The 22,269-nt window shown below is 39.8% G+C and overlaps 2 protein-coding genes across 4 annotated transcripts in view; both read left to right on the plus strand.

Annotated features, from left to right (window-relative positions):
- Positions 1–742: 742 nt before the first annotated feature.
- On the plus strand, positions 743–12,438 carry LOC138011422 (dol-P-Man:Man(7)GlcNAc(2)-PP-Dol alpha-1,6-mannosyltransferase-like). Of its 3 annotated transcripts, none has more exons than XM_068858404.1 (9): positions 743–876; positions 964–1,096; positions 2,369–2,542; positions 3,099–3,293; positions 3,932–4,035; positions 7,948–8,174; positions 8,910–9,085; positions 9,592–9,670; positions 10,591–12,438. In XM_068858404.1, the coding sequence occupies exons 1-9, from the start codon at positions 838–840 to the stop codon at positions 10,829–10,831; spliced, it is 1,368 nt and encodes a 455-aa protein (XP_068714505.1). In that variant the 5' UTR covers positions 743–837; the 3' UTR covers positions 10,832–12,438. The 3 variants fall into 3 exon arrangements, with proteins under 3 accessions (XP_068714505.1, XP_068714504.1, XP_068714506.1); XM_068858403.1 differs by having other exon boundaries at positions 750–876; positions 986–1,092; XM_068858405.1 differs by having other exon boundaries at positions 750–876; positions 986–1,092; positions 10,764–12,438.
- Positions 12,439–22,140: 9,702 nt separating this feature from the next.
- LOC138011424 (uncharacterized) overlaps positions 22,141–22,269 on the plus strand; it is a 12,945-nt gene continuing 12,816 nt past the window's right edge. The window contains exon 1 of the mRNA XM_068858406.1: positions 22,141–22,269. This exon is cut by the window's right edge and continues 136 nt beyond it. The gene's annotated coding sequence lies outside the window, so the exon portion shown is untranslated.

Here is a 22,269-nt window from a genome sequence, read left to right on the forward strand (position 1 = left end):
TGCATGCGCAAAACAAATACCCGAATATAAAAAAGGCAGCATTAATAAGATCTTTCTATGTCGCACAGCCCAGGATTTCAGGTGCCAGACCTTGTCCCCGACAAGTCCACAGACGGGAGAGATATATCTGTCCCTAAACAACGCATCATAACTCTTCTATTCAATACCAGTTCAGTTCAGCTCCACTTTATACACAAATGCTATTAATCTCAGAATTTGTTCATTGTTTTATCCATATTGGTACGTCAACTTACCAGAAGATAATTAAGTAATTTCAGCTGAAAACTGGTAGCAGGAACTGATCATCAAGGGGATCCTCTATCACCCATGCTCCTCCCTTTGTCCCTTTCCGGAGTAGATTTATTTATAGAACGCCTCCCTCGGGAGATTTAGCAAGCCCACTGTTGTAAAAGCCAATCAAAACAGAGCTATCGCAGCGGCAAGGGTAGACTTTCAAAATGTCCTTCGTCGCTCGCTCATCCGCTTCGCGTCCGAAAAATCACGCTTCGCTCGCCAAAAGATTTTCTCCTGGGATTCTCGTAAGGTCGACTTGTGGCAAGTCTACGGCAAGGGAAATATGAGACATTTCGCAGGAAACACCTGTTCCTAAAGGTAAAGGGTTGGCTCAAGGAAATTTGTGGACATGGAGGCTGGGTTCCAGAGTGAAGTCATCCCCCACCCGTCCCCTCCAAGCCCAACTGATTAACCTCGTCCCAGGCTTTTCTTAGAAATTTCAAGATGGTGGATGTCTTCGATGCGCCACTGTTGGCTGTATTCACTGTTCATTTATTTATTTGCCCTTTCACCAAAGTGGAAGAGAGCTTTAACACCCAAGCAATGCACGATCTGCTGTACCATGGAAAGGACATTAGCAAGGTACACATTGTTCAAATCTCAAATCTTATGAGGGATCCAAATATCTTCCCTTCTCAAATTGTCTTTTTTTTTTCTGCTATTGCTTAGTATGATCATTTGGAGTTTCCAGGTGTTGTTCCACGGACATTCCTTGGGCCTCTTGTTGTGTCAGCTGTTGCCTATCCGGTTGTTACGCTCTGCAACCTTACTGGTGCATCCAAACTGTCCTCCCAGTTTGTAGGTACAATTAATTATTTTTATGTGCGCGCGCATGCACTTGGTTAGTGTATTGCCTTTTAGATAAATACACGGGTGATTATATACAAAATCGCGCGCTCTCATTGCCTCGCTATCTCGGATTATCAGCCGATAATCACCTCGACAGACAAAATGGCTGCCAGTAGTAGTCGTTTTAATTTTGCCACTGTAAAGTGAAGATGATTTCGCGTTAAAATGTTTTTTTTTTCTTTTTTGAAATAATCACCTGTTTATTTATACTAAAACAATTATTCAGCTCAGGCTCAGTGATTATCGGTGAATATTCACCGATAATCACTTCGCCTTCGGTGAATAATTGTTAATTAATAAACAAGAAGATGTTGCTATCAGACTCCTCTCTGGGGAGTATCGATAGAATATCAGATTATGGGAATTAAAAGGAGTATTTGAAGTAGAAGTCACCCATTGTCATTGATGTGCCAACCAGAGCTTTTGTTCCTTTGGTTGGCAAATTTAAATAACAAAAGCAATGTTTATAAACAGATACCTTCAACAGTATTCTTTCCCATTGTTTCTCTACAGGAAATATGTTGGATAGGTAATCGCAGCTTAATTGCTGAATAACTTCAATGTCATGAAATATAAAATAATTAACACATCAGAGTACATGTCATCATGAGCTGTTTATATGAGCTCCCAATGACTCAAGTTACTTCTGTTGTCCTTTGAATGGAGAATGGTGCTACGAACAAGGATTTTCTGTCACCAAACTTCCTACGAACTGACACTGTCCCCACATAATACCTGACATACCTGACAAACACACTTTGTTGTCGAAAAGAATAACATAAATATTTCAAACAAGAGAAATAATATTTGTCATTTTATGGGGTCTTTACTTTAAAAATATCGTTGGATAGTTCAGAATGCCTTATCATTATTGGCCTGCCACATACAACTGTACTTTGTGGTACAGTAACTGCGATTCTTGCGTCATAGTGGCATATTGGTGCTCAAACCTCTTCTTTGACCCTTTCACTCTATTTGTCAATAGGGAACCCCTTAGGAAACAAATTTAAAGGATTAACCCATTCATCCCTGAGACCACTCTCGTTGGTCAGTAAAATCATAGTATTTTACACTGTCCAACCCCAGAGTATTTTACTCTGTCTAACACCAGACGATTTTACTCGTCAATGGGGAACCCCTGGGAGTCAATGGGTTAAAATTTGGATTGTGAACAATGAACATAGATTTGTTTTAAAGGCATCACTGTCATTTTTGTTGTTTTCAGTGCGCTTTTGTCTTGGATCAATCGGCCTGTTTGCTTTTTCTAAGTTCAGGACTTCCATCTCACGCAGATTTGGCTTTGATGTTGGATTCTTCGTGGTGCTGATTACTATCACACAATTTCATTTTTTATTTTATATCTCAAGACCCTTACCAAACACATTTGCTCTTGTCTTGGGTAGGTTGCTAATTTTAAAGCACATCTGTAATGTAAGGTTTCATTATTATTTTCTTCTGTGGCAAACTGTCCATTGTAAAAGGCTCAAAATTATGCCAGTCATAGTGCTGGCATTAATAATCATAGTTACATTACACATTACATGTATAAACAAATTTTTTAATGAGATGAACCAAATTATTGGGTGAAATTTTGTGACATCTGAAAACAAAAACCAAGCGTGCTGAATGTTTTACCATGCATTTTTTTTATTAGCAGTTCTTCCAAGCCTTGTTAAATTGAGTAGTGTTTACATAATAATATTATTATTGTGGGACCGTGTGTACAAGCAATGCACAGGGGCTGTAGTTGTCAATTTATGTTTAACCATGTGATGTTACCAAAGGTCTATGTTTTGTGAGAATATGTACTCATTATGTTCCAACAATTCCTGCATCAATTTTGTTTGCCCAAAGAACACAAGCATCCATCCCTCTACTCAGTACTTGCACTGGAGGCCTGCTTTCTTTAAAGATCGAACTGGCCTCATTGGCTTTCTTTTCTTTTCTCTCTTCAGTTCTTCTTGCTCTTGGATTCTGGTTAGACCAGCATCATTCAAAGTTTATATGGACATCAGCATTTGCCATCATCATTTTCCGATCAGAGTTGTGCATTTTACTTGGACTTATATTTGTACTGGAGCTTGTTACACTGCGTGTTTCGTTGTTGACAGGAATTATTCACTCAGCATCAGCTGGACTTAGTGCGTTGGGTAAGGGCTATAATGTAGGCATAACAAGCAGGATATTACTGCCCAAAACCTTTCACATAGCACGAATTGAAATGATGTATTGTAATAGAAGAAATCAACTTTTAGGTACAGTACCCCATTACCGGGTAACCCTTTTCTCTCCCAAGAGAGACACTAATTTGTAGATTTTTCTCTCTCTAGAGCGGTTTTCAATTGAGTGTCGAAAGTAATTAGCAAATTGCTTTGGTTTTGCATTACTTCCCTCAGTGATTGGTTCAAAGTTCTTGCGCCAGTTTTTCAACCAATCAGAAGCAAAACCAAAGTCAATTGTGGCTTGCACATGCACATTTTCCCATGCCTTGTGTCGGCTACCTGTAATTACTTTGAGTTTTGATTGATTTACTGGATTGTCTCTGTTCTTTTTGCTTGGCAAAAGTAATTACTGTGGTTTTGGTTTTACGACACGCGATTGAAACTCACTCTAACACCAGGCAATTTAACTCTTCAATGGGGGCCTCTTCAGGGTTTAAAGGTTACATTTGTTTGGCATTCGCCAGTTTTTTACAGAGGTATCACTCTTCAGAGGTTTTCAAATAAAAATTATGCCTCATAACATTTGGTTGCTTAATGACTGACATGCTGTCTTTTGCATTCATCAGCGTTGACTGTTTCTGTTGATTCAGTTTTCTGGAGGAGATATCTGTGGCCTGAAGGAGAAGTGCTATGGTACAATACGATACAGAATAAGAGTTCACATTGGGGTGTATCCTTTGAAAGGTGGAAGAGTAAATAGTCTTGGTCTCCATTGTAGCCATCCCTGTCACACCCATATCTCTGTCCCCCTGGTACCTCTATCCCTTCCCCTGATGCTCCCTGTTCCCACATCCACAGCAAATCTCCCCTTTGAACCTCAGAAGTGTCTATACCTTTCCCCTGTCATTCCTGTAAAAAAATAATTGTCTTCAATTATTTTCAGTGTCTTCCAAACCACCACATGTCCATCCTTTTCGGGTGCCCTAACCTTATACTTTCTTGACATTCCTGTTACCAACCCCCTTAACACTTTTCTTACATCCACATGTGACTTTTGTCTATGAACTCTGACACCTCTATATGTTTTCCCTGTCATTCGTCTCATCAACTCACATGACACCCCTTCACCCTTATGAACTACCCATTACCCCTGTCTTTAACTTCTGAGGTCTTTCTACCTTCCTGCTGCCTTTCCTGTAGCGAACTCTTTCCTCTCATTTCTGTGGTCAACCAATGACGCCTCTATGCAGTCCCTCTTGTGACTGCTGATCACCCATCTTAAATCGCTCTTTCAACTCTTTTTTATAGTTTTAGCTTCAGCATTGGTGAGTACATAGTCCATTTTAGAAGATTTTCTCCAAGTATATTTGACAACTCATTCTGAATAACGTCCAACAGAGATGGTGCTTGCTCTTTATGGTAGGGGTGCTGATGAAATTACTGCACTTTTTCCTCAGCCTCAGTTATTTGAAAATCCTGTATTTTGGTCCAGGCTGGGCTCAAAATGGCTGACCTTCCACAGACCAATCAAATCTGGTGCACTCTTCTCTTAGCCAAATCGATCCAAGTGGTCTGCTCAACATCCTGTTCCTCGCTGTTATTCATTCTCAGACCCAACATAGCCCAGAAAAAAAAATCCCAAAAGTAACAATATTTTACAAACATTTTATGTTTTGTTCAGCTTCACGTGATACCAAGAACTTGATTTATTTTCCTTTTAGGATAAAACTACCGTAACCAGGTTTCATTGTCAGGGTTAAAACATTTTCGTAAAGCAAAACCTTTCAATTCAACTGCAGATACTTTCTCAAGTGAGGAGTTGACGTTGTTACATGATTTTGTGCGTGTCCTTTTAACCAGGTCTCCGGTCCAGGAACAATAGTCTCACTTTTTAAATTGCTGCCTCAGTGAGTGAGCCTGAAGCAAAGAAACGAGGCAACTCTCTTATTGGGGAAGGACACAGTCATTTTTCTTCGAAACGCAAGGAATTGCAGTTGTAGTAAGAACAAAGGCGCAAGAAATTGTGGTTATCCGCAAATGGAGAAATTAAGATGCGCGGTTCTATCTTGTGTAAGCAATTAGAACAGAAGCTTGCAACCATGTTCGTAATTGGAGGCAACTTAACCTGTAATTAAACTACTCTGTTTCTTAGTCTTCTGGTTAATTTTATCTTTTATATTATCTTCTTCTCTTTAATCTTCTCTTATCCGTTTTAAATTTTATCACAGCTTTAGGCTAAACTTAAGTGATGAATGGTCAGGATTCTGGCCATTAATTAAATATAAGTATTCCAATTAACAATCCGGCATCACAATTCATGTGCCATGTACGAAAGGCAATCACATGTTGTATACCTTGTTGGTCTCCCACCAAATTACATGTACCAGCCCTGCTAGACAGGGCTTAACTTACGTGAACTTTTCTCGTAAAAGGCATCTCAAAGGACGAGTGCTGAATAAAGCTGTTAATATTAACCACTGTCAAGCTGAATTTGGTAATTCACAAGTATTTCTCATGTACATTGTATATTACTGTACTTCAGTCAAACGAAAAGTAGAACATCTAACCACAGCAATTTGCACTTTAACTTGCTGTGAGAAAGACGTTGAAGTGAACTCAGAAATGATCAACATGTTCAATGCCAATGTTATACCTGCCAACCTTTTTAAGGACGTTCGTGCCAATTGTTTCTGCGCATACTTACTGCGCACGCAAATGCACACGCCATGTCATACACGAGCGCGCACACTAAGTAATAAAATGAGAAATGATAGGGCAAAAGGCCATTGCTATAGCTTTGCCTGGATTTAACGGTCTTGGACGTTCGGTGACCCCTATTTTTCTTTCCAGAAACGGATTTTATTTACATTTCTCTCCACGTTGTCCAAAAATGAACAAAACATCAATGTGGAAAGTTAAAAAAATTTCAAGATTTCTGCTCACGGGACATCAAATCCTGCCATCTTACAGCTGCAAGGCGCGTGAAACTGTGGTCGCTAAATGTGAACTGGATCTTTAAGGAACCTCACCAGTTGACTAAATTCACTTAATAAGTCCACTTAAATAATATTTGGCAGGGAAGATTTCACTTCAAAGATTTGATTGCAATATATTTGGGTTTACAGACACTGGCCTTATTCGCTAACGAAGCCTGATTTTGTCACATTTTGGGTGTTTTCCGGGCATGTTCTCTCCAAAACGAAGTCGGTGACCCCCCATTTTTTTTACATTTCTGACATAACTAACTCATCATCTTACAGTGGTAAAAGTTTCAGAAAAAAATCAATGTTGAAAAATTTTCGCGCGAACGTCCTTAAATTTATAGGCGTGACATTTTTCTCCTGAGGGTGCCAGGGTTTTTTGTATGGCTATGATGATATCTGAAGACTTTCGAAGATGTTCCGAAGACATCAGTCTAGCCAGTACATTGATCGATGCTTGAATACTTATAAGATGATACATAGCTTGTGGTTGCATGGAACCACAACCAACTTTGTTACCACTACCGGAACGGGAAATAGTCCGACAACTTTGACCTTCTCATTCCCAACCTACGTCGTCTTCAGTGACTTTCCCTAATGAAAATGAGAGAATTCAGAGAAAGTCGATCATTCATATGGACTTTTATTTCCTCTCATTGGTTTCAGTTTCTTTAACATCTTAATATATTTTTCAAAATGTGTCCCCCAATGCTGTAATAACTGTAGCGTTTCTACCAGGCATGAGAAATTGGAACATAGGCGTGAGTAGGCGTGTCATCAAAGTTTCTGAGCCGCAGGTGTGACAGTCATGCCTTAGGCGTGACACTTGGCAGGTATACAGTGTTACTCGATTCCCTTTCATTTTCTTCAGTCTTTTTACTGGTACGCACATTTCCTCTCAGGGGGATATTTACGTTGCATTTCTTCAGAAACGATGCATAGTTATTTTGACCACAACTTATCTTTTTAAATCAAACAGATCACAGTTACTTATTTACCTACATGTGTATCAGTCACATGATTCATAGTGGTTAGCATGCCGGTCTCTCAATTCCAAGGGTTGCTGGTTCAAGGCGTAGCTCTCCCATTGTGTTGTTTCCTTAGACAAGAGACTTTACTCCACACTGTCTCTCTTCACCCAGGTGTATAAATGGGTACCTGCGATATACTGCTTGGGGTAACGCTGCGATGGACTAGTATCCCATCTGGAGGGGGAGAAGAAATAATTCTTCCAGTTGCTTCATGCTATCAAAACCAGGATAAGTTCCACCATAATGAGCCCTAGATGGCTTGCATGGGATGTACTTTTACCTTACATGAATCATAGTACTTGGCACTTATTAGAACAATTTCATGAAGTACATGCTTGTATCCCTTAACTATTGTTTTTCTTTTCTCGAGAGGGGGTCCAGTTTTGTACCCGCCCTGCTCAAGACCTCTTAAAATCTCCCTTCATTTCCTCGCATGAACCATCGTTAAAGTACTGCAAGCATACTTGAACATCTCTCTTCCCCTCAGCAGTATTTCTACCAATTAGGTAAACCAGTTCTTTAAAGCAATAATGTTCATGCCTTTGAAGTTTATTTTAATTCAATATTGAGCCAGGAATGATGAAGGAAAAGATAAACTTTTCAGAGCAAAGATTCCTTCACAAAATCCAGACATCTCCATTCCTTTGGTATTTTTACTCTGTTCTTCCCAGATGTCTACTCTTTGCTCTTCTCTTAGTTCCCGTTGGTCTGTGGCGTGACAGGAGAACCTGGACACTAGCAGCTCCGTCCATTGGTTTTGTGTTTTTGTATTCATTTCTTCCACATAAGGAGCTTCGCTTCATCATTTATGTTGTTCCAGTATTCAATGCTGTAGCAGCCTGTGGAATGAGTTTTATGTAAGTTTATTGCTCCAAGTGAGGGACTGTCTTCATTGCTGAAGAAAGATCTTAGCATTTGTTGAATGATCTTCATGGCATAAATTTTCAGTTTACATGCAAAAAGTTGTTCTTAGCTTGAAAGCTGGGATCCTTGGTAGTTTGATCTTCCGAGCGGGGAAATAAAAAGATCTTAAGATGTAGATGTCATGCCAACTTGAGGTCACTTTACATGACTGAAACATGGTTCACAATATTATTTTCTTTATCAGTGTGGGCCTTTTTATGGAGTTTTTAACATTTAAGTGTTTTGAAAGACCTTCCAAGCTCTCAACTAACATACTCCCCAGCAATTTTATTCTTCCAAAGATCCTTAAGGATCCTGGCCAAGACAAAGAATGCTCATCTTTCTTGCTAAGACCTTTTTAAATAAGTATAGTAATGAACAGGTAGTTGTCTCTGAGATTTCATGGGAAAGTTGTTGGCATTTATTTATCAAAATTGATCATGCTTTTACCGGTATTAATGTGCATTTCAGGAGGTAGGTGTGCAAAAATCTTTGCATATATAAATTATTCACAAGGACTTAGAAAAGTTCTAGGTCTTGTACATTACTGTGGTCAAGACACCAAAATAATAATATCTTTCCTCAATAATTTTTCAAAGATCATTAGATGATTTCCATCTTCAAGGGTGTTCAGCTAGCTGTCTTCTCTAAAAACGTCCAATAATTATTATTGTTTTTTTGCCTTTAAGATATAAGAATGAAGGCAAATGGAGGCCCCTTGTGTCCACTGCTGCCAAAGTTATTACCATGGGAGGTCTCTTGGGAAACTGTATGGTGACCGTCTTATTGCTTCTCATATCACATCACAACTATCCTGGTGGAGTTGCGTTGCAAAGACTTCACAAACTCTTGGATAATGAGACAGGTTTGTGATCTGAATTTGCTTGCTAAGATCCCTGGAGTTGTGAGAAGTTCTTGGCATGTTGCTTGGTTGCTTGTAACCAATAATTAATGTAACTTATAATAGATATGAATGATTCATTCAAGTGCTGCATACATGTAATTTGACTTTTTGTTTGACTTTTGTCCAACCTGAACCCCTCTCCTCCACTCCGTCCGAGTGAGGAGTGTGAGCTGTGCAAATCACTCAAGCCGTGGCTGTGAGCCATGGCCGGGAGTCGTGTGAGCCAACATGGTGAGCCAGCCATGTGAGTCAACATGACTTGTGAGTCACGCAGTTTTTTGAAAGCTAACCGTTTTAAAATGGGTGTTAAGACTTAATAACTGTTTTTCAGTGCTGTTTGAAATGGGTGGCTTGCATGACATGGCTTGCATGACTCGCTGGCTCGCAGATTGTCCAGCCCCCTCCCTCTTCGCTACAAGACAGAAAATAATGCTATTTGGACTAATGGTAGTGTTTTTTTTCCTCAGGGCCTTGTAGTGTTCATATTTCTGTTGCCGCTGCGCAGACTGGTGTGTCAAGGTTTGGGGAAATCAACCCTAAATGGAGGTAAGTTTACATTTTTTTCTGAACATCGACAGTATTATCATTTTATGTGGAAATCTCGTGTTCGCCCAAGTTAAGCCGAGTCTTTTTTCATGGTTGAGTGACCTCCTAGAATTGTTGGATGGTGACCTTCTTCTAATACAATGGCAGTTGAATGGCTGAGACGGCAACTGAAGAAAAACACAAATGTTGAAATAAATATTGTTTATTAAACATAACTGTGTGATGGTGTTTCCAGGGTAAGGTGTTATCCACCCTTCCACAACTTGATAGGAAAAAGAAATTATATTGAAAACCATAAATAAAGTTGAAAGTACAATGATAATTATTATTATTATTATTTTATTATTATTCTTATTACTATTATCATTTCCTTTAATCCTCAATAACGAGCTGAATAAATCCTTGTTGGTGGCCATAGGTGGTTTGAAACCAATCTCTAGAGACACAGATAACAGTGCTGAAATGTACAATTGCTGGTTGATTGAGGAAGAAAAGGAGCTAATGAGAGATCTTTTGTTTTCGTCCACCAACATGGCGGCGATGACGTAATTTGAAAACCACCTATCAGTCTTTTTACCCATACGAAAATCTTATGAGATGGTTTGGTGTGTCGTATCGCAGAGAAACAACGAGTAGAAATACTCAGCAATACTACATACCAAAACATCTAATTAGCTATTATTTTTGTTATCCAACTTTTTCGCACTATATGTTTAGCAAGCGAATTGCAAACAACCGTCGAGAACGTGTGACAGATTTGTTCGTGACAAGCGCGGGGCAAACATCAGCACCTCAACTATAGTCAAACCGGTTGTCTACTGTACAAATATCGTGGAATATTTGTACTCGTTTCCTGCGTTTTCTATACAATAACTGATACAGTTCAAAAAGATAAAGTGAATCACTGTGCATCTTTCCAGGTATTCTAAGGCAGAGGATGTGGCTGATGACAGTATTGAGATTATGACTTTCTCACATCTTCTGGCCGAACCACCTTGTAACAGAATGGGGCACTCACATTCACTTCTTGAAAAAGTTGAAGGCTTCGACAAGGTTCACGTGGATGTCAAGAGGTTTCCTTTTATTATTTCAGCAATGGCGCCGAAAATTTGTATCTTTGAGAGATCGGGATGGAGAAAAACCATGATTGAAGGAGGTTGATATCAACGTACTTTGAAAGAGAACATCGCTCTAACATGCACATCAGGGAGCTTTAGTAGCACTTCGTAGAGACTCGGACGGTTACCGGAAGTGCAGACTTCGAATGCTAGGACAGTACTTTCTCCCATATTCTTAACCTAATCATTTCTAATCGAGAAAAGATACATAGCAATAATATAAATGTGGTTGTGTGAAGACAAGTTAAAGAAAAAACAGTTTCCGTCTGCGTCTCAAAAACTTGGCGTGCTATAGCACAAACGATTAGATTAAAATATGTGGTATAAACTAGTCGGTTTTATTAGGGACCTTAAGATCTAGGACGGCAGGCCACCAAACAATAGACATTACATTCTCGTCACCTGAGCATCGGATCGACCCAAGGCTCTGGGAAACTCTGTGTAGGAGAACATGCGCTGTAGGGTTCTTTTTAGCCCAAAATTGGCTATTTGAACCTTACGGCGCCTGCTCAATCCTCGTGCTAACATGAATGCACCAATTAGAGACGCTTTTGATAGTTCTTCACGAAAACCAATAAGAGGACACTTTGTTTCAGGGTTCCCCAGAGCTCTTCTCTCCCTCGGACAAGAAAAGAGCTCTGGGGTCGAGATTGTAGACATTAATGAGTAAAGCAATGGTTCTGCGCGTGCGCTTTAAAATTTGTACATTTCTTTCCCATTCTCTCTCTGCGACGTGAAATGACCAAATTTCAAGTTCTAAGGAAGACGCGAGCGCTCAAGGGCAAATCTTTGATTTTCTTTCTTAGTTTCAACACTGTTCCTCCCATTTCAGTTCCTGGATGTTTTGGATAGTTTGAGGAGGTTGAACAAACTGGAATAATCACGAACACTTTTAGAAACATAAACTAGCACTATTATACATGACGTTTTCACGGCCGTCGCCGTCTGTGATCTTAAGGTCCCTATTATGAAACCAAGATCGAGGTAATTTCCTTGGCCAATCACAGCAGACGCATCAGATCGAGTGAGCCAATCAAAACGAGGGGTAAATACATGCAGCCATCACTAAGCGCGGGAAGATGTGTGCGAGAAAGTCATGCCTTAATTGTCTCTGATTGGTTGATTCTGAATTTGGCGCTAGGACCGGACGAAGGAATGCAAACGAAAGCAATCCCGAAATTAATTTGCTCGATCATTATGATTTGGGTCAGTATCGACAAAACAGAGACTGTAGCCATTTGCAGTTTCCTTCTTAAAAGTTCTTTGATCGAAATGAAATCTGGAATTCTTGCAGACACAAACACATACCGTGCATTTTACCTTTCGACACACTCATCCGAAAAATTGGTTTTTGCCGTGAGCGAGAATCTCCACGCTGCTAAGTCACCTCGTTAATCTGCTGCGTTGCCACCGTGGTAGCCTTGATGGTGGAGTGGCTTAGCATGCCCGACTAGTAATCAGGGAGACATGGGTTCGATTCCCGCTCAGGCCTTGAAATTTCTCAATTTCATGTGAAATGTGGAATTCGGGCTACAATAGACTGCATGGAATGTATGAAACCGGGGTTGGTGATAGGGAATAATTATGTAATGAATTGATTGTAATATTGAAAAATCTAAATGGTATTAATAAATTGTAAATATTAATATAGTAGTTGTGCTTGTAAAGTGTACTAAAACAATTGATGGCCAAAAAATATTACAAGGTTCACTATATTGTGTTTTCACGAAAGAATCGAAAGTGGTGTGATAGAATCGTCAATCTGGAATAATTATCGGAATAGAGCATTCGCGAAAATAAGTCAATTTCGACGATTTTTCAATTCCTTTCCGTGAAAGTGTGTCTGATATGAAGATTGAAATATGTAGCAGCACTATCATGCTTGGTCCGAGTGGAATTTAGGGTCGATTAGAGCTTTGTGGAAGAATTTACATCAGTTTATGTATCCGACTGCTTCATCGGAGTTTCGAATCAACCTAAAACCCGCTGGAATCGTGCTGAAATGGCCGAAGTACGAAACGCTGATACGGTATCAAGAATGCAAGGTAAGGCATTTTTGTTCCAAACATGTTATATTTTCGACTCCTTAAACACGTTCTTAAATTCCCTTATTACTGATCGTCACGATCAAATTACAACGTTAGCTTGGGGTACCTGTGATGCTATCGCCAAAATTATTCAATTTCATCTTCTTTATTCTTCCAAGCCTAGACTTCCACGTTAAATATTGTAAATTAACGACGGGATGATCTATCTGTGTCCTATGCGAGAAGACCAGGCACGCACGGTTCTCATGTTACGTTAATGCCTGTAGAATCAACTGAGATGTCAATTCCTTGTACAACCCAGCATCTCTTTTTTTGGTATGGTACGTTTCGGAAGGCCAGAACATTTACGCATGCGCAGACGACATGTTTAAACAAGAGGAAAGGAGGATCCAGTTACACAAAACCCGTGGACGTCTCGCCAAAGCGTCGCAGAAAAAAAACAAAGAACATAACTGGTTGTTCGAGGTTTACTAAGGGAAAGAATGTAATTTCCGCGAAGAACGAAAGAAGACAGTAAAGGTGTTCGCATGGAGCTTGCAAGAGTAGGCAGAGGCTTTTTTCAGTACATGTAATTAATTGAATCGAGACTTTTCTTTATTTTCCAAAATTTGGCTCAAGTATGACCTAAAAGCGTGCTGATCCTTGGAAATAGGACACAGTCCTTAATTAACATTGCGCGCGCTCTCAGTTTTGAACAGTGACGTAACGCAATTAGTAATTGCGCTTTGAATACGAAGAAATGTTTTCAGGTATATCATGAAAGTTTGGAGGGTCCTCTTCATTGCCGGAGCCTTACTGCTCCTCTTAAGCGTTTTACTTGCGTCTGCTTATACCGAAAATGAGCACGGAAGATCAACAGAAAGACGCCAGAATAATGTCATTGGGCACGGCAGTGATAGGTTAGAAAGGCAGGGTAAGTCATAGACCAGTGCCATCTTCGCACCTAATAGATTTCAGTGTTAAGTCAATTTCGCAGCGTAGCCGGGCTTTTGACGGTCGATGCTGCAGCAAACTTAACCCCAGATACCACGCTTATCAAGGGAAGTGTAACTTCTCTCGCTTGCTGCCCATTATTTTTTAATGTAGCTTCTATTTTTTTGCAAATTCAAGTCAAAATATATTTTTTGTTGTTTGGACGTGCTTTTTACTTACATAGGAAGTTAATCACATTGTACCTTTACAGAGATGGTTTTGCTAGTGTTAATCCGTTGGTCTGTGATTAGCGTTATCCACCTTTTGAACAACCGAGGCCAGGTCTTCGGGATCAGTTGATTTTGTTTTTTACATTTGTCTTTGTACACGTTGCTTTAAGAACCAATTGCGAGAGCCCCCTGTAATGGCTACGTTAATTCTGACTAAAATGAATTTCTGACTGTATAATTACTGGTGATCAGTAGGTTTTCTGCAATACGCGCGGTTCATCGACTGATTTCGCCTACGAAATGCTATGCCAGATGTAAATGTTACCGGTAAATCCGTTCACAGGTTGAATCCGTTTTGACCTGGTTGAATACGCACTCAGATGAATTGTGCATAGAGAAAAATTAGGGTCAGGTTGGGATTAGTTATTATACTTGGATATCAATAGGCCTTATTCACGATAGCTGCCATGTTGGTTTTCATATTGTCATGCAAATTAGCCATGTGTTATGCTGGGGGGCAAACATTGAAACATAACATTGTAAAAATTCCATTTTAGTATTTAGAATTAAGTACCTTTTATAAAATTTTAATATCTTTTGATTGCCTTTGACATTTTGACTTTCTACTTCGTTATCTGCTCATTTTTCACTAAAAAAACGTCGAAGTAACTTGTTTAACCCTTTCACCCCCGTGGGGTTCCCCATTGACGAGTAAAATCGTCTGGCGTTAGAGAGAGTAAAATCTATAAGTGGCACTATTGGGAGTGAAAGGGTTAATGATTGTATTTTACTACTTAGGTGATAAACATTCAATGAACGTGAAGCAAATCATCTGTGTGGCTAAGGTGTTCGTTATAACCTCTCGAACTTGTGTTGTTTGCCTCCCTAAGAAGTGTGTAGCTAATTTGCATGATAATAGCAAATCCAACATGGCGGCCATCGTGAATAAGGTCTATTGACTTATTATACAAAAGTAAATCATGAAAAAAACTGTGTTGGGTTAAGCGTGTTCGTCGTTGTAGTGTAGTCATAAAGACACAGAACTACAGATCCGGAGGGTCCGAATTCGAGTACCGGTAAGTGCATATTGAAGTTATTTGATCCCTTGCACTGTTGAAATGTTGATAGGTGTATGAATACAGAAACCGATAAGATGATCTAGAACAATAAGAAGATGTGTTTAGATGCGTAAGACGGTGTTTTCAGTCTTTTAGGGAGGAGGGGTTGATAGCTGCTTTAATATTTATTCATCCTAGGTAAAATGAGGATCACCAATTTGGGGGGGGGGGGTTGATAGCTGCTTTAATATTTATTCAACCTAGGTAAAATGAGGATCACCAATTTGTGGGGGGGGGGGAGGTTGATAGCTGCGTTAATATTTAACCTAGGTAAAATGAGGATCACCAATTTGGGGGGGGGGGGTTGATAGCTGCTTTAATATTTATTCAACCTAGGTAAAATGAGGATCACCAATTTGGGGGGGGGGAGGTTGATAGCTGCGTTAATATTTAACCTAGGTAAAATGAGGATCACCAATTTGGGGGGGGGGGGGGTTGCTAGCTGCTTTAATATTTATTCAACCTAGGTAAAAAGACGACAACCAATTTGGGGGGGGGGGTGGGGAGGTTGATAGCTGCGTTAATATTTAACCTAGGTAAAATGAGGATCACCAATTTGGGGGGGGGGTTGATAGCTGCTTTAATATTTATTCAACCTAGGTAAAATGAGGATCACCAATTTGGGGGGGGGGGGTGGGGAGGTTGATAGCTGCGTTAATATTTAACCTAGGTAAAATGAGGATCACCAATTTGACCTAGTAGGTCATAACAACGGATTCAACTGAACCTGAGAACGGATTTGACCGACAACATAGACCTTTCGCCAGAGGGGTTATCAAGATAATAAAAGGAAACAATCCAAACATAATGAGGAAAGGATGCGAAGATATATTTTGGACTTCTTTTCAGCAAAAGCAATACCTCTCATTTCTTGCATTGATCACGACGTTTTTGCTAGACACAAGGGAAATTCAATTCAGAATCACCAAGAGTGAATTGGATAAGAGTGTTGATCTATCACTTTGCAGCCTTTCCCAAGCACAGTCACAAATGGATTTATTTTTAGATATACTTTGCTCGCGAAACAAACAAAGGGCCGCCAATTTTAACCAATCAGAAGAAGCCATGTCACGCCTGACTGCTTCTGCCAAGCTCCATGTGTTTTTTCAGGGACATGACAACTGATTTTCGCGGGAATGGGTATTCTAGAAATTGCTGGTTTTCACTCACGTGCTCAACAGCCATGTTTTTCAACGAAAACAAAAGGAAGCGTTTGCATAATAATAGAGTTAAATTCCCGGAGGATTTGGTCGGGGCACCAACATGGCCGCCTTTTCTTTGTTTAGGGGCACCAACATGGCGGTCGTGACGTCATGTGAAAACCGAGAATAGACTCATTTGTGACTGTGCTGAGGAGCCCACCCCTGCCATAACAACACTCTTATCTAATTCACTCTTGGAATCAGTCATGAAGACTCTAAAGCAAATGTTTGCACCCTATCCGTCGTTTCGGCTTTGTTGTCTGATTTCTAAATATTGGGCTTATTTCATGAAAACAGGCGTGAAGATTATAAACATGACAAAACTTTTTCGTCGTTGATTCGTATAGCCGTGATTAGTTCAGGGAGTTCAATTAAATTAAAGAAGTAAAGGGTCTGTGTTGCACTTGTGTGAGTGGTTAACTTAGAAAACAAAACAAAAAACAAGAAAACGGCTTATAATTGCAATAGCCTTATTATCAGTTCAGTTTGCTTATTTTTTAACAGCGGGTAAACGAGTCTGTTTGGTTGGGAGGGGGGAGGGGAGGGACGCCGCAAGTTAGCAATACAATATCATGTACAGTTCATTCAGAATGGTATTGGAGAATGTTAGACATAATGTTCTAGATCTATCTACTTATCAATAAATTTATAACTGCAGCTGTCTTATCCAATGCAACAAAGGAAACTGCTCCACGGACAAAACGTGCTGCAAAAAAAGGGCCAATAATTCAACTCAAATGTGCACTTGCCCTGGATGTCGTAAGTAAGTTGCTCACTACTGCCCCGCCCTTGCTTAAGCCGGTCAACTTGACTTATTTTTTCAGCATAAATGTTGTTTTTTTATCGTTTTTTTCATGAACATGCCAAACTGGGGTCTTTTAGGTAGAATATGTGTCTGAAAGGGCTATTAAAGATAGTTTTGTGAGGAAAGTACTTCTTATAATGTTCGTAACATGAAGAAATGTACCTCCTGCTGGTTTCTAAAGTTAATTAATACGTTGTATTTTGGATTACAAAAGGTCGGGTTGTATTTTTGTAGGGGGCAAAGTCAGCTCGTAAATTTGGCAAAATGTTTCCGGTCCCTCGAAGTTTTCTATTAAATACTCATTCAGAATCTCGATAGCTTTGTCAAAACACCCTCAAACATAGCATAGATCCTCCAGAAACCACTTGACACCTTTGTTTGGCAAATTACCGTTTGATGTCCCAATTGCATGTTGGATTAAACACAGAGGAGAACTTCAATCATTGTTCAATTACTCAAGGATTTTCTAGTATCTTAAATTAGCAAAAATCCCCGAACATTTACCAAAAATGTACCACAAAGTCCACAGCGAACAGAAAAGCACAGTCACTAGCGACTACGTTTCAAACACTTTGTGGTGGGTTCCAATCAGTTGCAGATGTCTTTACTAAGGGGGTATTTACATGAGACCGAGACGAACTCAGACCAACATGAGTTCGTATCGGCCTCCATACATTTCTTTTTATGCGTTTACATGAGACTGGCCTGACAATAAACTCAGGCCGGCTTGACTTCGTCTCGGTTGCAGGACCGAGACGAGAAATTCTCCTGCCGGTCTGAGTTCGTACCGGTTTCATGTAAATCACAACAAATCTCAGATCGGGTCGAGAAATTTCAAACCTGTATGCTTTTGGGTCAGTTTATATATTTATTAAACAAAATACATCATTTCATCCCGAAACCAGGCACCAAGCATTTCGTCCTGGTTCCATGTAAACGCCTACAAAAATTCTATACCGGTACAAGTTCATACCAGTCTGAGTTCGTCCAGGTCTCATGTAAATACGCTATAATATGGTCGAAGGTAGTTTCAATGAAGACGCACTTTCTCCAAAACTCAGAGGGACGGGTGGGTCATGTCGATGAACGCCAAACGGGTAGCTTTCGTCTATTAAAGCGCCGACTTTCAAATGTTAGGTTTTAGGTTAAAATGATTGGCTCAAAATGTTTGGCTTTTAGCTAATATTGTCGAACATATCTACATGCCTTAGCTCCAAACAAAAAATTGGAACGTTTGGCGTTCGAAATTACATGTAGGCGTTTGGCGTTCTGCAGTGTCCGTTCGGTGTCAGAGCAAAACCCCTACCCTCTCCTACGGTGACCATTTAGGTCCACTATATTTTCCTCATCAAATTTTGTTTATACAACTTTTTTGGCACGACTATTGGTTTTCTTTTTGTCTTTTTTCTGCAGCACGACTTTCTTGGCACGACTATGCTCTGCACCACTTTTTTTACACGACTTTCTTGGCACCACTTTTTTGGCATGACTTTTTGTTGGCACGACTTTTTTGGCACACGACTTTTCTTGGCACCACTTCTTTGGCACGAATTTTCAGATCTTCTAAAAAAGTACAAATGGGACATTTTAGGGGACTCTTATTAAAACAGTGGAGGTCCCCTTTAACGGCCCAGTGTTGCGCTATTTTTACATATTTTATAAAACTTCACGGAAGCCGCACGTGGCGATAATTCAAAGGACTACAAGTTCCATATGTCTCGGACAAAAATCTCATTAAGATGTGGATGGCTTTTCTCTTTGCAAGTCATGTGATGTGTGTTTTATTGGATTTCAGGGAGACTGATACTACACATTTACGAGTTTTATCAAATTTAGAGTTAAAAGCAGGAAACTTTCACGACAGACCACCTTCAACCCTATCAATACGTTTCTTCACCTTCTTTATGTTAAGGCAGTTTATAGTGTCGTATGAGTGTGAGAGTAAGCCTGTGTGTAAAGTTTGAAGCTTTCAGTATTTCGAGTTCAATTTTTGCAGACAAGTTGTAGGTTAAAGATATTCTCAAAATTGCGTTTTTATAATTAAGGCTTTTCTCTTTCTTTCCAAGGATTCCGTCATGGATGTTAATTGTTAAATGCATCATATTTGAGGAGATCTTACATTCCTCTTAGTTTCTTGAAAATTACAAAAGACTTCCTTGGTTGTAACTATTATATCGCCTCGTTTCTTTCCTACTAGTTTTTTTGTAACGTATATCTTGGTATACTTGTTGGGATGCTGAATTAGAGACCTGATAGATAACAATGCAAAGTTAACAAAGTTAAGAACTAAAAGTTAATAAGCTTTGTAGTGTGTCACCGTTTACTTGCATGGCAGAAAGCTGGCAAACTGTGAAGTTTGTTCTCGTTGTGAATCTTAAAAGACAGTTTTTAATTTCACACTTTCTTGTGGATACTTCTTCTACTTTCTTATTACATAACTTTTCCACATGTTCATTTAAAAGGCTTAACTTACGAACCTGTGATAGGCAAGGACGGGAGAACTAGCAACACCATACAGATCTCTTCCATTCCCATGACCAGCAAAAATATTGATTTTTTGAAAAAAAATGCCCTGTTTCGCATTAAAACATATTATACAATGAACGAACAGAATAAAATTTTAACGCAAACCAGTTGTCTATTTTCAACTGCATACGTGAAGTAGGACCAGGGACTACTAGGATCAAATTCAAGGATTTGGTCAGAACAATTCTTCAAACCGGGATCTCCTGATCTCAAGGCAGGCGCACTAACCACAAAGCTTTATTGTCTCAGTATGTCAGTCAATTTAACGATGACCAGTTAGGTACATACACCTTCATGACTACTGTGGACGTATGATAGCAGTGATGTCATATGAAAACGATTACAAAATCTCCCACAATTAGTGAAAAGCAACTGCAATTATTACTAAATAATAATTAACAATTATTGGATAAGGTTGAGCATGTTAGCGATAATTATCAAGGCCAAAGTTTGTGTTATCTGCTGAAGCTGAAGGCTGAGGCTGATAACACAAACTGAGGCCTTGATAATTATCGCTAACATGCGAAAACCGAATTCAATAATTGTTTTATTATGCATATTCCTGAGCTGAGCTCCGCCATGACAAAACTGATCGAACTGCTGGTTAGTGTGTTAGGTGACGTCACTTCTGCATGCATAAAACTATTGTCTGTAGGTATGACGTCAATTCTACATATATAAAATATATTGTCTGTAGGTATGACGTAAGAGAAACAGAGCTAGCAAGAATTAGCTGCGTGCTTATAGCCAATCAAAATCGAGCTTTTGACACCAATATATAATAATATATTTATAACAATTATAATAACAATAATGACCTTATTTAAGTGTCACCGGATTGTGCACTAAAGGACTAATTGGGGACACTAATGAAAGAAACTCAAATCAAATCCAATATTGGTTTTTGAATTCTATTAGCCTAAAGTTGGCAAGTAATTATCGACTGTAAAATATTTCAAAGCGTTTGGCCAGATACGCTAGCTGCATTGTTGAAGTGGTTGCTAACAAAAAGGGCAAGCAAACAACTTAAGTTTGAACCATCTCAGCAGACCAATTAGTATTTTAATAGTCATACAGAAAAGTAGCAATGCATCATCTGGCGTTGTGGGCATGGTTTATAGCTGGTTTTCGTGCATTATTATCGACGCCAAATCGAAAACTTCTTCTGAGCAACCGTGTTCTGGAATTCTGATGCTACACATGCCCCGTTCAGCTCGGGAACATGGTAAAGCAAATCAGGTCGTCCACAAGGAGAGTCTTCATTTCTTGACGGTCTCATTTTGCGCAAATTCCACTGGATGACAAACCTGTGAAGCTCTTCACATTCCACTTCAATAACATTGTCTTCTGAGTAAATGCCATAGTCTCTAAGATCTTTGAAAAAACCTATCCACCAAGCCATGCATCCTCATGCACCACTCCCCTATGCGCTGATTGGCTGACGATTTCTTATAATTTTTGATTAATCCCAAAGGATCATTATTCGTGGGGCCAACCTCTAACCACATTATACGCCTGATGGAACCGTAAAAAGCTCCATGAATACAGAAGCCAAATGGCTTTAGTTTGTCCTAGCCGTCTATTCGCCATATATGATTTGGCCCTGCAGTTTTGTACTGTCCTCTTCGTAATCGATGTCTTGATCTTGCTTCAACTCCCACGGGATGCAATATCTTCAACAGTTCTCTTACTCCTAGTCGCTTCATGCTACGGAAACCGGAGATAAGCTCCGGCCTGATGGGCCTTCCTAGGCTCGTAACAGAGACATTTCTTGGCACGACTTTTTGTTGGCACCACTTTTTTGTCAGGACAATGATTTTTTTAATTTTTCTCTTCACCGCTGAGCAATCACAGTTTCATTTAGACTAGTGTTCGGTTACAAGGAGGCTATTGCGAGGCTATTAAACATGAATTAAGAGGCAGCGGAAGAACGATGGGCTATAGACAAATACTCAGAAACGGTTACACGTTCACGGTATATCAACATACAGGGAGACTGTATTTATACTCCTCCCTGGATGGGATGCTAGTCCATCGCAGGGTTACCTTCAGCATTACACCGGTACACATTTATACACCTGGATGGAGAGAGGCACCGTGTGTATCTTGCCCAAGGACACAACACAATGTCCCCGGCCAGGCCCCGAACCCGGACCCGGACCACTCGATCCGGAGTCGAGCGCACTAACCATGAGGCCACCGCGCCTCCCACTTCCAAGAAAAGTTGTGCCAAAAAAAGTCGTGCCAAAAAAGTCGTGCCAAAAAAAGTCGTGCCAAGAAAAGTCTTGGCAAAACAGTCGCGCCAAGAAAGTTGTGTAAAAAAAAAGTGGTGCAGAGAAAAGACGTGCCAAGAAAGTCGTGCTGTAAAAAAAAAGACAAAAAGAAAAGCAATAGTCATGCCAAAAAAGTTTTATAAAAAAAATTTGATGAGGAAAATATATAGGGGCACAAAATGGGCTCCGTACTCTACCCACTTGGGGTGGATATTTGTTTCTCTCCCCAACCTTTCTCAGCCCTCAAAATCCAAGATGGCGGCCAGGGGGTTTAGCGATCTAGTTAGTAGACACAGCCTTGTTGTGACATTGCGTCCATTATAAGCCTGTTGTGAACCTTCACAGTGCGTTCTTTGTGTGTGTAGGA

This window comes from Montipora foliosa, chromosome 7 (genome assembly GCF_036669935.1).
Source record: "Montipora foliosa isolate CH-2021 chromosome 7, ASM3666993v2, whole genome shotgun sequence".
Taxonomy (NCBI): domain Eukaryota; kingdom Metazoa; phylum Cnidaria; class Anthozoa; order Scleractinia; family Acroporidae; genus Montipora; species Montipora foliosa.

Coding starts and splice junctions, on each gene's coding strand:
- LOC138011422 (XM_068858403.1), top strand. CDS start 755: ATGCGCCACTGTTGGCTGTATTCACTGTTCATTTATTTATTTGCCCTT. Junction 2,543..3,098: donor CACATTTGCTCTTGTCTTGG/GTAGGTTGCTAA, acceptor TTCTCTCTTCAG/TTCTTCTTGCTCTTGGATTC. Junction 8,175..8,909: donor GCCTGTGGAATGAGTTTTAT/GTAAGTTTATTG, acceptor TTTGCCTTTAAG/ATATAAGAATGAAGGCAAAT.